We start from the raw sequence: 15,192 nt of genomic DNA, 5'->3' as shown, positions 1-15,192 counted from the left end.
CAAGTAAACAAAGACACTCCTATCGGCTAGGACATTCAAAGGGCTTAGAGATCACCTGGGGGGTGGGGAGGAGGGAGGACATGAGAGGTAGGGGAAACCCACGCCTCAATTTGGTCAAGGTTAAAGTCTTTACTATATACTATCAAAAACTGAACTTTCAGCTCTAACAACCTAGACTAACAGTTTTCAAACTTTTATCAACTGGAACCTACAAAAAGAAATGAATTTTTGCATGTCGACCTGAACACATATGTTTCAAAAGATAAATACTTACCCTTTCACAATATAGAACGTAGGCTGGTATGTTATTTGTTTTATTTTATTTTACTTTATTTTTTATTAAATTATTGGTAACATTCCAATAAATTGATCATGACATGAAACACTGAACTAGAGCAGAGTCCTGTGGGCCAAATCCAGCCACTGCTTATTTGTATAAAAATAGTTTTATTGAAACATAGCCACACTCTTTTGGTTATCTACTTTATTGTGTGTGGCTGCTTCCATATTGGAGCAGTTGCCACAGAGATAGTATAGCTTGTAAAGGCTAGTATAGTTACCATGCGGCCCATAAAAGAAAAAGGTTGACAACCTTCCATCTAGTGTACCAATATGACTTATGACCTCAGGAAAAGGCATTTATACTATTGCCTTATGGCCCTTTTAATATGTGACAAATACATAACCTTGCATCCAGTTTTTAGTTTATACAAATACATGATAATGACACAAAGTTTAGAGTACAGGCTGTCAAGTAAATTTTGTGAAGGAAAGTCTCTAACCATTGCTTTGAAAATGTCCTTCTAAATAGGATAAAATTATCACGTATTTTCAGAGTTAGCTACCAACACAATGGATGCACGAAGACTGTAAGCTCATGATTTGTGTGCCCTCAAACTTGTGATTGTGTTACACACTAATCAAAAAGTATTTGCAGGGGCGCCTGGGTGGCGCAGTCGGTTAAGCGTCCGACTTCAGCCACGTCACGATCTCGCGGCCCGTGAGTTCGAGCCCCGCGTGAGGCTCTGGGCTGATGGCTCAGAGCCTGGAGCCTGTTTCCGATTCTGTGTCTCCCTCTCTCTCTGCCCCTCCCCCGTTCATGCTCTGTCTCTCTCTGTCCCAAAAATAAATACATGTTGAAAAAAAAAATTTAAAAAAAAAGTATTTGCAAACTCTTTTCCTTCCAGATAAATCGCACTCTTTCAACTACAACAAAGTATGAGGAATTATGTGAGAAACTTTAGGCATAATAAAAGGAATCAGAAGCCTCAGAAACACTGGTCAGGATTAAAGAGAAGGAGTTCAACTTTAGTAAGAGAAGTCTTATGCCAAGAAAAAAATTCCAACACAGACAAATACCCAAAGAAGTATCAGTAGAACCCTCTAAAGTCCAGATTCAAGCAGAATGTTCAGAAGAATTAAAACAAGTGCAAATCTGGGAGGTGACTGTAAATTAAACAGCAAACCGAATTCTCTGGATTTCTCTCTGATCACAGCCATCTAAGATAGAATATTAGGAAAAGACTAGAAAGAAACGCAGGCTGCCAGAGGATGAGCAAGGAGTGGCATGATATTTTTAGTTTCTGAAATATTGGCAGGATTGGGTTATAATAGCCCTTACCCTCAACCAGACTGGCTGGTCAGTTGCTGGGAATAAATCTTGTGACTTCTCAGAGGTTGGCTCCATTGAAAATGAGTCCTTCTGCATGAAGAGGTCATCAGATTGCAGGAGGCTTTTCTATTCTGTAACATAAGATGAAAAGGGCATAATCAGAACCTCAGTCTTCCACTTCCTAGAAATTGTTGTTTTTATAAACTGAGTTAGTTAAATTAATTTTCAAGAGGCTGCTCATTTTCTCATGAAGTTTGGATTTGCCACAGTAGCTATGAGGATTTGTCAAGTTACTGACACTCTCTCAAATTCATTTTGCTACTTCTCCTCTCACAATAGATTTCTAATCCACCCCTTCCTAATTTTTTGAATTACTAAGTGTGTGCCATGACTATCCCACGTTTTGCCTTATCATCGGAACCTTCTAGCTTTTATTCTAACAAAGTGTCTTTTCCCATGTATCCCTAGGTTATTCCTTTTGGCTTCCTGTTGCCCCAGGTCAAGGCCAAGATCCTCACTCAATGTGTTGGATAGATTGTAAACTGCCCCTAACTTTCTACCCTTCCTTGTATCTACACCCTTTGCCATATGATTTTGCAGCTCTTACACTCAAGAGGGAGCTTCAATTTTTCTTCCCTTTGATTCTGGTTTGGCCTTGTGTCTTCCTTCACTGAATGCAGGGAAGTGATGGTGTGCTAGTTCTTTTTCTAGGCCTTAAGATACCTTTTATACTTCCACTTTTCTCAGAACTCTGTCACGCTATGAGAGCAAGTCCAGGAAAGTCTGTTAAAGGATGAAAGGCATATAACCCAGTCACCAACTTTGCCCTAGCCAACTCCCAGCTAACCAGTTAGCTCTCAGCTCATCCGTTGGGTGACTACAGATGAATCAATCAAGCTAGCTGTGATCAAGAGAACAAGGCCCTTATAAACTGACTGATAGACTCATAAGCAATAATAAATATATTGTCTCATTTATTATTTATTTACATTTTATTTTATTTTATTTTATTTTATTTTATTTTATTTTATTTATTTTATTTTAGAGAGAGCATGAATAGGGGATAGGGACAGAGGGAGAGATAGAGAGAATCTCAAGCAGGCCTGATGAGGCACTCGATCCCACAACCCTGGCATCATGACCTGAGCCAAAATCAAGAGTCAGACATTCAACTGACTGAACTACCCAGGCACCCCGTTAATATATTGTTTTCAGGCATTGAATTTGGGTAATCTATTACCCACAATAACGGAAAAAGCATTTCAAAGATTTTTTTTCTTTTTTACCGAAGATAGTATGTCCAATTAACTATAGATTCCTTCTGCTTTTGATTTATACATTTGACAAATGCTTTTAATCTGCTAAATTACACTCAATAAGTGAAATTTCTCTTAGTTTAATACTTTACAAATTATTTTCCTTCATTTAAGGTATTGTGCCTCATCCATGAAATGTTCCCCCCAAAAGGTAGAAAATGTCCTAGTCTTACTGTAATCATTCACTTATTATCCCTTTTTTCTCACTTAATCCACTTACACTTTGTACATAAATTGATTTAATTAATTGGACTTGATAAATGTCACTACCACTTGTTTCGACTGCCAATTCCTAGAATGCAGAAAAAATATTGGCTGAACTTGTCCAAGAGTGTCATGTTTATAGGCCCTTAACCCATTTGTTGAATCAAATTAAAACAAACTATTTTTAAATGTCTAAATTATTCACTGTCCCAATTGAAAAATCCAAACGTTAATAAATATTAATTTATTCTACCTTATATCTTTTATATTAACGTATGTAAATAAGACTCAGCTGAAACCCCAATTGCTTGTGATCTTTGAAAGATGAATTAAAACAAAAAAAGAAAAAAAGGCAAGTCTCAGTATTCAGTTAAAGAGCACCCACATCCATGTTGTGGTGTTCCTTGCTAACACATAAATTCAGTTATAAAGATGAAACATTTACCACCAACGGCCTTTGAACTGTTCTTAAGTAATCAGTGACCTATGTTAATATTTACTGTCATTTTTAGACTATGTTTTCAAAGTATTTAATGTATGTTTAAATGTTTCTCTCCTCTCCTCTTCATTTTTCACTTTTAGATTGGGACACATACAGGTTTCAATACTATTTCAAAACACTCAATAAGCCAAGACCAACTCCCTTTCTCTCCTTCCATATGCTACACCAAACAGAGCTATAAAAGCTTGAATGAATACACTACTTCTGCAGAATAAATATTTTTTTTACATATTTATAGTTCATCTGAATGCTTCCACATGGGATTTGAAGATATTTACTGATAAATGCTGATCAATATGAAAACATGAGAACCTTTTATGGATTCAAACAGCTCTACTCATAGCATAGAGAATCCAGCCTAACAATTCCCAAACCAACTCTGGTTAACTGGGTCATTAACATGGTGTCTCAGGCTGGCAGGAAGAAGAGGATGAGATGACATAAGCTAAAGCCTGTAGCTAACTTTATTAAAGAAAACATCCAAGTTTTTTCAGAGAATGAGTTTGATCACTTCTTAGAAAATATTCTTCACCGGGATGCTTGGGTGGCTCAGTTGGTTAAACGTCCGACTTCAGCTCAGGTCATGATCTCGCGGTCAGTGAGTTCGAGCCCCGTGTCGGGCTCTGTGCTGACAGCTCAGAGCCTGGAGCCTGTTTCAAATTCTGTGTCTCCCTCTCTCTCTGACCCTCCCCCATTCATGCTCTGTCTCTCTCTGTCTCAAAAATAAATAAACATTAAAAAAAATTAAAAAAAAAAAAAGAAAATATTCTTCAGTACCTGTACGCAATTCTCTAGGGCTGTGATTCAATAATTTTGGTCCTTACTGAAAGTAAGTCCTTACAGAGTCTGATTTCTTTCTTCTAGATACTCTTCCATAATTTATATAGCCTCTATCAGATAGATTCCAGTACTAAACTGAGAGATTACATTAATCAGCAAATGAGCAAATGTTATTTGGTATATAATTTGAGTTTATCACTGTTATAAAAATTTAGGGTGTGATACGATTTTTACTAAGAAAGCAAAATTCACCCACTTGGTACAGGTTAAAATTTTTATGTTAGGCTGTGATTACAGGAAACCAACCAACCCACCCACCCACCAACCAGCCAACCAGTAAAAGCAACTGAAATAAGCTACTGTAAAATGCTATGTCATACATCAGGGCTAAATATTTCTGAGGTGATAGGAGCTGGCTCTACACGTGCCAAAAACCACTTCAGAAAATGGCTGAGCGAATAGTTCTTCTCATATATATTGGCTTGTGTAAGAGAGGCAGTACTGCATATTGTTTAAGGCACGGTCTGTGTTGCCAGTTACCAGTTACAATAGCTCTATGACTTTGTGTAAATCATTTTCCCTATAATAAGGTACTTGTGAGGATCAAAAGACATAATCTATGTAAAAAGGCTTACTCCAGTGTCCAAAAAATATTAAGCATTTCATTTGTGTAAGCTATCATCATCGTTATGCCATCATCAGCGTCATCAGTAAAAAGTAGAAAAAAACACTTTCCTGTTATCCTAACCTATACATCATAATATACTCTGTAATTTCTGCCTATATCTGATTAATTATAATTTCTGTAAATCCCATGATGTTAAGGACTTTGTCTAATTCACCACTATATCCCTTGGGCCTAAACCAATACCTGGCACATAGAGCTCCAAATATTTTGGGTTTTTAATAGATAAATGCATACATTTATATATATGCCAACGTGAATTATTTTTCATGACTGCTAGTTTTACAAAGATCTTTCCTTCCATTTTAAGTGTAATTTTTGCACAATTACTTTAAGGTCAATTTCTGAAATTTATAAACCACCTGTTTTAATCCCCCTTTCCTATTTTCCTGTCCAATGAAGTTAGGCACTCTTTAATGTCAGGTTTAAAAAGGAGGTCATCACTTAATCTATGTGTGAACTCAAAGGAAAAGGAAGAAATGACATTAATGAGTCTCTACATTCTCCTAGTGCCAGTGGATGGTTTTTTATGGTCTGTGGATTCATCTCCTCAGACTGAATGTAGCCCAGATGGAAAAGGTGCTGATGATGCCCTGGTCTTCCCTGGTCAGGACAGCCTGATACACAGAGCAGGGTATCAGGGTTCATTCTAACAGGAGATATCCCACAGCACTTTCCTTCCATGACCATCCCTCTCCTCCCTATTAAATGAGAAATACCTTCTGATTAGTCCCTGCTCTCCTAGACTGTTACAAGTAGGGGCTTATTTTTCATTGATTATCATCCTTCTAAGACTCATTTATAATGAATATAACAGACTATAATAACTATTATTATTATTATTATTATTATTATTTTTGTCTTATCAGGATAAGCTGAATAGATCAAAATATACTATTAGATCATGTTAACTATACAAACTTATTTCTGATTCATAGGACATTAATATCAAAATACACTTACTCACCAAATCCTAAACATAGTAAGTATAAAACTTGCTTCCATTTGTTATTTTTAAATTAATTTTACTTTTTAAAGTAGATAACACATTTACAGGGTACAAAAATCAAAACTTTATAAAATTACTATTGGTTTCCTGTATAACCTTAAAATGTTCCTTCAAACAAATAAAAGCAGATAAAAATGGGTACATGAAAAGATGCTCAACATCACTAACCATCAAGGAAATACAAGTGAAAACTATAATGAGATATCACCTTGTACCTGTGAAAACGGCTTTCATCAGAAAGACAAGAAATAACAAGTGCTGGTGAGGATGTGGAGTAGGGAACACTTGTGCACTGTTGGTGGGAATGCAAATCGGTGCAGCCACTACGAAAAACAATAACTCAAAAACTCAAAAAACTGAAACTAGAACTACCATATGATCCAACAATTCCACTGCTGTTTATCTGAAGAAACACTAATTTGAAAAGACGTCTGTACCCCCATGCACATTGAAGCATTATTTACAATAGCCAAGATATGGAAACAATCTAAGTGTCCATTGATGGACAAATGGATAAAAATGTATTATAATTAGATGGAATATCTATACAAAATGGAGTATTATTCAGCTATAACAAAAGAAGGAAATCTTGCCATTGCAACAACATGGATGGACGTTGAGGGCATTATGCTAAGTGAAGTCAGTCAGACAGAGAAAGACAAATACTATATATAATCTTACTTTTTTATGGACTAAAAACAACACCCAAGCTTATAGATACAGAGGTAGTTGTAAGAGGCGGGGGCTGGGGTCATTGAAATGGGTGAAGATGGTCAAAAGGCATGTGAAATCAACTATAAAAATACAGGAAATCAAGGAAATGCAAATTTAGAAAATATCGGGACACCAGTTTGCATCCAACATGTAAAATAATCCATCTTAAAATATCATGTACTAGTGAGCTTGTAATGTAGATTCTGCCTAGAAATAGGAAAACCAATTTTGCTAATTTAATGAGTTCATAGAACCTGAGTCTCAATACACAAAGCATAGTCACTATTTAATCAGATACCAAATGATTAACACAACTATATACTTGGAAGAAATTGAACCCATGATTTAAATTCTACTTAACAAATTCCCACTCACTAAAGGTTACTTTTATAATAAACCCAAATATATAGTTGCTATATTTTTCATTTTCTTCCTAATACAAGCTAATAAGTTTTTAGCAGTTGAACACTTGAAAATCAAGAGGATTTTATTATACTTCTACATGTTTGCTGAATTACTGTGATGAAACAGTAAGAAAAAAAACAGAATTAGGTTTAGTGGAAACATCTATAAGATTGGAGATTTATTAAGGAAAAACCAAAAGTGGGCTAAGCTGTCATCTGGCTGATAGTACATGAAAAGTCAAGGCTAGGACTTGGAGGTGTACATAAATGGATAGCCTTCTAATGCACAACTCTCAAGAAGTTACAGGATGAATGTGTTGATCTGACCCTCCATGAAGGAAGCAGGCGATCTGATCCGACCAAGAACAAGAATAGATGCTTGTTTCCTCATGCAACACAAGAAAACCCCATGACTTGAGAGAAATGAATGGCTCATTAAAGTCAGACTTCCTAAGCCCGAAACCATTAAAATCTCAGGCCACTTTAAATGTGAAATGACATTCCAATACTAATTGTTCTTTGGCTGTTGGAAAAATTATGCCTTTACTGTTCTTAAATCTCATCTTGGAGTAGATCATGCTTTGGGCTAAAATTATCCCTGGGTTCTCAGTAATCCCAAATGGCGTCAACACTTGGAAAACAGAAGGAAACTGAAGGAAATAGTCCCTGCTCTTGGTTTGCTGTAACCTGCTCTTTCAAAAGCCTGGAGCATCCTGTTCCCTCTCAGAGAGGGGAAAAAAAAGTAATTTTAGAGCAAGGAGGTTGCTATGCTTTAGGAAGCTGCTAGAGGTCACAAATGCCTCTCTGGTTTGATAAGGTATGGGTCTAGGCAAGAGAAAAAACCTAGTCAAGGAGAAACCTGGGCTTCTGGTGTCACATTTAAAATTGCAAGGCAAGGTAATAACTAAGCCCATTTGAATGGAACTAACCTGTAAGGGTTTTGCTGGTCTTTCTTTTGGCCGAAACCTTGAGCAATTTCCATTCAACAGAATGGAGGTGGGGGGAAATGCTCAAAGAAGAAAGGTCCCTTTCTTTGAGGTCAGTGCTACGGGTACCTTCATAAAGTACTTGAGTGGGTCATGTACCTTGGTGCATTGCACCCATGGGTTAAAACTATAGCAGCTACCATCCTTCCATGAAATGTTAAGCCATGGACCAGAGAAGGTTATTTGCAACACCTATCACTGACAAAGGCTGAATGGTCAAACTATGTGAAGAATGCCTACAGATTGATGAGAAGTCAAAGCTAATTTTAGAAAGGGAAAAAGACTAACGGGTCCCTTTGGAGGAGAAGAAAAGGTGGTATGGTTGGCCTGGGCTTGCTGGAAAAGGCTGGTTAGAGTAGGTGCAGAGCCAAGTGTCCATGCCAATGCCACAGAGCTGGAGTGTCGCCATACCCAGGACCTGCAGATCTTGTGGGAGATGCAGCTCCCCGAGGAGGGACATACCAGTGCTGACCTTCTGGGTATTTCTCCAGCACCCCAAACCTGGCCCTTTCCCAAGGCCACTATTGCAGCAACACTTTGAACAAGATCTGCCTGATGATAAACCTGGGAAGCACTAAAGTGGCTCCTGACTCAGAGACTCCAGCTCCTGTCAATGTTAGGAATTCTACTCACTCCTAAGAGTTACAGTTAGGTAAAAAACATCCCAGAAGTCAGAATTCAGCACTGTAAACCAACCGAGATTTGAAGTAGAGAGAGCTGGATTGGAGACCTGATCAAATCATCTAAACTTTTGATACATGTCCCAAGCACGTGACAGGTTAAGGGGAAAAACATAAAAGTAAATGCAAAAAACAAACACAAAAACAAAACAAAGAAAACTAAAACACTTTTTAAATCACCAACAGGCATTTTCCAGAGATAAAAAAACTTTATTTAAGGCATCAAGCAATACACTGAAAAGAGGTGAGTCACGCACAAGTAATGTCCTTATTTCCATAATTGTATGTTTGATACTCTCTGCCCTCTTGAAAAGGGTGTGTAGTTAGCAAAGATGAGAAACAGTTTTTATACATAATCATATCAATAGAAGTGTTTAAGAAAGTCTTTAAATTTTGTTTTTCTTTCTTTGAAAAGAATTTTGGTTTTATTTCAGAAAACCAAAACAAGCTAGTTCTTCTACTCAGGATGAAATTTCTCTCCAGTTATTTATGAAATAATACAGCTGCCTTTCTCTTTAAAAGGATTCTTGTCTTCTGGAATTCCTTTCACAAGAGGATCCTCTCCAGAACGTTCTTCAATATAGTTCTTTATTTCTTCAGAACATTTAGACACCTTAAGAAGAAAAAAAAAAAGAATGAATTAGGTCAAGATCATCTACACTTTAGTGAAATTAATTTAATTGAGTACAGCCAGCACTTTAAAAAATGAAATAATACGAAAATATTAGCACAAAGCATGTGTAATACATATGCTACATATGAATGACACAATCTAAAATACCTTTCTTACTATGGTGAGGGCCAAAAAGTTTGAAAGTCACCATATTAAACAGATCATCCCCAGCAATTTCTATCCATTGTGCCTCATATGACTTCCTGCCACTGCTAAAATACAATTATGGTGTATCCATAATATTTTAAGAACTGAAACATACCCCGTTTTCAATTTCCCATGCTAATGAACAGGTGCAGTAATAGATAATCCCCAAATGTTTTGGGCTGCATCCTGCCAAAATTCTCACTTATTATGGGCGTGTGCCATGTTCTGCAATTTTAAAAAATGATGGAAACACTGGAGAAGGCCTGATGCTGGGAAGGTTGAGGTTGCCTATTCATACCATTTGTGTCTCTGTTCAGAATCCTTTCCCACTGCTGGAGGGCAATGATCATAGCAACAGATTTATCTGAGGTTTATTAGGCTTATTTGAGACTCTTGTGTTTATGTAATTAGTTGAAACTTTTCCTACAAAGGAGAAAGGATTGAATACTTTCCTCAGAAACTCTATCCTTTAGAAATAGGTTGCATGAATGAGTTTAAAAAAGAAAAAGGAATAAAAAGGCAAGGAAAAGAAGGACTAGTGTCTTAGTGAAGGTCTGCATTATGAGTAAGAAATTGGAAGTAAAAATTACAGAAGCTCTAGCAAATTCTAATATAGACTTCTTAACCCTAAGAAACTGTTCCCATTAAGTTTATAATCTAGATTAGCAATCTTCAAATTGTTTCAATGGTAATCACTAAAACACGTTTGCATAATTATCCCCAAATGCATATAATTATAAATAATATGTAATTATTTACTTATAAATAAGCACAGATGCTACTGTGTTAATACATAATGCATAATTATAAAACATAAACTGGAAACTGTCAAATGATGAGGCTTAAAATCTAACCAAAAGTAGAAATTGTAATATCTTACTCCCATACCCCAAAGATTCTTTGCACACAGTGTAAAGACCACTGTTCTAAAAAATTAAAACCAGCTGATGTAGTTATATGACTTAAAATGTGGAGAAATAACCATCTATTCAAGTGCCACCCTCTCAGGTGACAATTGCTTTTATTTGTTGTTGACATTTATAGTGCATGCATTTTATGTGAATTGTCAGAAGTACAGATACAAGTATCCATAACCTGGGGTCTGTCTCCCCAGAGCTATTTGTGGATAAGATTAGAGTTCCCCCAAATTGTGTCTTTCTTACAGAGGCTTCTTCATTAAGTTTCCGAAGAGGTCTGCAGCCTCTGAAAGTGAATAATTACTCCTCTGAGCATTTCCTTCCACGATCAAGAAGATAGGTTTGAACAATTAGCTGGAGCCAGAATTCAGCCTGTGAATTTTGTGTCCTTGGCCTGAGCAGAGCACACAGCTCAGACATGAACAATTTACTGACAGAATAATGAACTGGGCATCAGAACACATGTGTTTCAGTAAGTGCTCTATTATTATCTCCGAGGTCTTAAATAAGAAGGTGGTTAGCCTCCTTGGGATTCAGTTTTTTATCCTTAAAAATGAAAGCACAGAAGGATCTCTAAGAACCATAATGTTTGTATAGCACTAACACTCTATAATTCAAAGTGTCTGATAACATATGTTTGAGTATTATTATTAGGATTTAGACACCTCTCCTTGTATCCCCTAAGGCTATCCCTCATGTTTTCTTCGCCCTCGGCATACACTTGGAGTTGGAAAACAGATCCAGCAGGGTGTGTCCTCAAGAGTGGAGGTGGGGAGCTGCCAGGGAGGAACAGGGTAATGAATGATACCTTTAATTTCCACACAGTCAGCTGCACCCAGGCTCCTGCCCGATTTCTAATTTGAAGCTTAAAATACCTAGAAGACATTTGTCTCTTTTTCTCCTGTAAGTTCTGCACACTCTGTTACTAGGATATTACAACTTTGTACAATGCTTTACTTCACGAAGCAATGTGTGAAAAAAATCTAAGCGGCCAACACATACTGCACTGTGCCATCCACAAAATGGGTCCCTTAAAGTTTCAAGAAATTACCCTATTGTTTGGGTCTTATAACTTTGTTTTTTTCCTTTAAACACAGCAGTATTTTTAAAGCTACAAAAACTTTGAACAAGGATAGAAATAACTTTGAACTCCAAAATCTAGGAAGCATAGGGATTTGGAGGTGAAAGGTTAAATTTGAAAAAAGAAATGCACAAAGAGTAAAACTCAAAAACACCTGCATCTTCCAATTATCACTCAAAATGTTCATCCTGAGTAACAGGACTGTGTCATGAATAGATTTACTATAAGTAGAGCAGGAAAGCAAGTGAGCATATTTACCATACCTGCTTAATTTCCATTTTTTCCTTAATTTTTTCTAGTATTAAACCATAGAAAAATGAAATTAATTTATTTTTATTTTTATTTTTATTTTTATTTTTATTTTTTGCTGGGGAGAAAGGATTAGAGCATTTCCTTTAAAAAATATTTATCCTAAAACCTATTCCCGGACTACAGGTTGCCTGATTGAGGAAAAAAGGAAGAAATGCATGCTCATAATACCAGTAAGAAATTGAAGTAAAATTTACAAAATCCCCAACAAATTTCAGTGGAGGCTTCTGAACACCGAGGCATATGTTCTCACTGAATTTGTAATCCACTTTAGTGGTCTCTAAGATTTTTAATCATGATCACTAAAAAGAGTTTTCAAATGCACATCAGTATATGTATTATTACTTACTTATATATAAGTGTAAAAATGCTGTATTTGTTCATTGTGCGTACTTCTAAAACAAAGTGGAAATATAAAGGGATGAGAGTTACAAACAAATAAAAATAGGAATTGTAAGGTTTTGTTTCCAAGCCCCAGTGAACTGTTCATTGCATACCTCTGGAGAGGCCTCCTGAAATTCAAAACTATGTAATTCAAATTACCTAAATTGTGATGAATTAAATAGTGATAAAACAAAAACACCTTTAAATACCAGTCTTTCCCTTAATGAAAAAGATCAAGGAATGAAATAGCCATCTGCCTTCTTCCTATAATTTGAGTTTTTAAAACCGTCTAACAGCGGGCAGAATTGTTTTGTCCATGGTCCCCCATTCTAGCTCAGATGCTGTGCCAGTTGGCTTTGAATTAACTCATGGGATCCTTGCGCTCTCCTTTCCCTCTTGTGATTTCCCCACACCAAGTGGCAGTTGCCAGGTACAACCAAAGCCCCACTTCAAGAGACGCTGGTGGGGGGGGGGCGGGGAGGAGTGAGAAACCAAAGAACAAAAAAGCTGTAGTGTTTTACTGTAACAAACCAGGCAAAACCACCCTTGGTTCATTTCAGAGAAGGGAATAATATTCTGGGACAATTTACCTGTTGCCTCTGCAATTTCACTTCTTTGCGCAGTTGCTCAACTTCCATCTTCAGCTTTTCCTTTTCTGGCAAATCTTCGATGTGAAGGGCTGGCATTTTCAGCCCAGAGCTGGGGCCGAGGACTGCTCTGGAAGTGGAGTGGCTGGAAGTGCGGCGAACCAGGGCGCGTCCCCAAGTAACTGTGGTGCCCTCGCACCCCGCCCTCCGGCTCAGGACGGGACCGCCTCCCCGATGTGGCCCCCAGAGCCCTGAGAGCTCAGCTGTCCCCGGGTCTTCTCCACGTGCTGGCCCTGCCCAGCGCCCTAGGATCTCTCTAGGGCTCCCACGACCCCGGGTGGCCGGGCCCTGCGAGCCCGGGGACGGTAGAGTTGGGAGGGAGCCTGAGAAGCTCGGTGCTGCGAGATCTCTGGGCGGGCGGGATGCTGGCCCTCTGCCGGCTCCCGAATCGGCCACGCCCGCGCGGGACCGGCCAGGGCTGCCGCCCGAGGGTTGGGGCTGCACTAACCCACTTTCCTGGAGAAACAACTGTAAAGTTTTACTTTTTGTTCCTTTTTTGTTTTGTTTTGTTTTGTTTTGTTTTCCGTTTCCAAGTCACATCCGGGTTTTGTTTGTGAAGCAAGAAAAGGAGGACACTACCCTGCAGGAAATAACGACCCTTCACCTCTCCAAGAGTTTCAAAAATATACAGCATGTTCCTTTTCCCCAGTTAATCTACATGTGTACTGTGGGAAATGTGAACTCTTAAGAAAAGGCCCAAGAGGAAAGTGAAACTGACCTGTAATCTCAGAAACACCCACCACGTCTGTTGATGGACCCAGTGGGTTGCATGCCTGATACATTTTTACATATTGGGGGATCAAGGAGTCATTGGGATGTGAATATTGTTTACAACTTGCAGGACCATTTTCTGGCAATCGTCTGCATCCTCCACAGCAGAGTTTTTGTTCTTTCTTTAGCGGAATGTTTTGTAATGATTTAGTGGACACACGGATGATACTAGAGAAGACAGAAGCAGCAGTCTTAAAGTTCTTACCAGAAAGTATTTCTCCACTCCCTATCAACCAAGGATTGGGTGACTGTTGACACCATGGGTCTTGAATTCCTGGCTCCAGCACCTTTCTGGACATAGGCAGCAGATTCACTAAGTATTGGTTTCTCCACTATCTGCAAAGCAGTATTCATCTTGCTGCCAGGAAAAGTGTCTGCTATGACAAATGCTTACCTGCAATGTAAGGTTTCCCTTGACTATAAACTAAAGCCTTCTTAATGATGGTCAACAGACTAGAAGAAAAATAAAGCATTAAGGGTAGGAAACCTTCCCAAGCAGTCAGATATTTCTCTTTTTGGAGATATTACCTCCTGCCTACAGAGCCAGATTCAAGAGTGGTGGCATGAACTGAGTTTTTCAGGGCACTTGACCTGAGACACCCATTGTCACTCCCTGTCTTGTGAGCAGAGGTTTTGTTTGCTCACAATTTCTATGTTCCACCCACTTATCTTCAATGAATATTTTGGAACAAGAAGGACAACAAACCACTTGGTGATTACTCTGGGTCTAGTCCCAGCTCTGTCCCTGGCTAGCGCTGGAAAAGTCCTTTATTTATTTATTTTTTCTGGATTTTGGCTTTCTAATTTATACAATATATGACGGGGAAGGGGAGAGGTGGATGAGCCAAGGTATGTTTTGTTTCTAATTGTATGTATGTATCTACATCTGATAAATCACTTTCACAAAGCAAACTGTTTAGGAGTTTCTTTTTCTATATTTGAAATACCACACATTCCAGGATCTCCCAGGCTCAAAGAAGTCAAATCAGCTGCCAAAGTTTTCCCCTGTTAGTAAGCTGTGAGCCAAGACAAAAAACTAACATCTGTCTCCAAAAGCAATTTGTATTTTCTGATTCCCCATTGCTCAGATTTAAAACGTTGGTTAAAAATAACTTAAACAAGTTAGTGAAAGTAGTTAACGTGACCCAAATTAAATAAACTCAGCACCCAAATTAAATAAGTTGCTTAAGTAACTTAATGTATTTCTTTCTGGTCCAAATCATAAAAGCCGAATTATTTTAGCCTGGAAATTTTTTCTCTATGAAATCATCAACTTGCATGCAGTGATAAATATTTATAAAACCACAGTGGTTCTTTCACTTATTCCACAGTATTATGAAACTTAAATTAGAGATGAAATACATATTATTA

The 15,192-nt window shown here is 37.8% G+C and overlaps 1 protein-coding gene across 1 annotated transcript; it reads right to left on the bottom strand.

Moving 5' to 3' along the window:
- Nucleotides 1-9,081: 9,081 nt before the first annotated feature.
- GNG11 (G protein subunit gamma 11) lies at nt 9,082-13,496 on the bottom strand. The gene is made up of 2 exons (XM_047849081.1): nt 12,994-13,496; nt 9,082-9,505 (listed from the first exon to the last, which is right to left on the bottom strand). The coding sequence occupies exons 1-2, from the start codon at nt 13,087-13,089 to the stop codon at nt 9,380-9,382; spliced, it is 222 nt and encodes a 73-aa protein (XP_047705037.1). The 5' UTR covers nt 13,090-13,496; the 3' UTR covers nt 9,082-9,379.
- Nucleotides 13,497-15,192: the final 1,696 nt, after the last annotated feature.

This window comes from Prionailurus viverrinus, chromosome A2, assembly GCF_022837055.1.
Source record: "Prionailurus viverrinus isolate Anna chromosome A2, UM_Priviv_1.0, whole genome shotgun sequence".
Taxonomy (NCBI): domain Eukaryota; kingdom Metazoa; phylum Chordata; class Mammalia; order Carnivora; family Felidae; genus Prionailurus; species Prionailurus viverrinus.
Note: the sequence above shows the minus strand (reverse complement) of the source record. Positions and strands in the feature narration are given on the sequence as shown.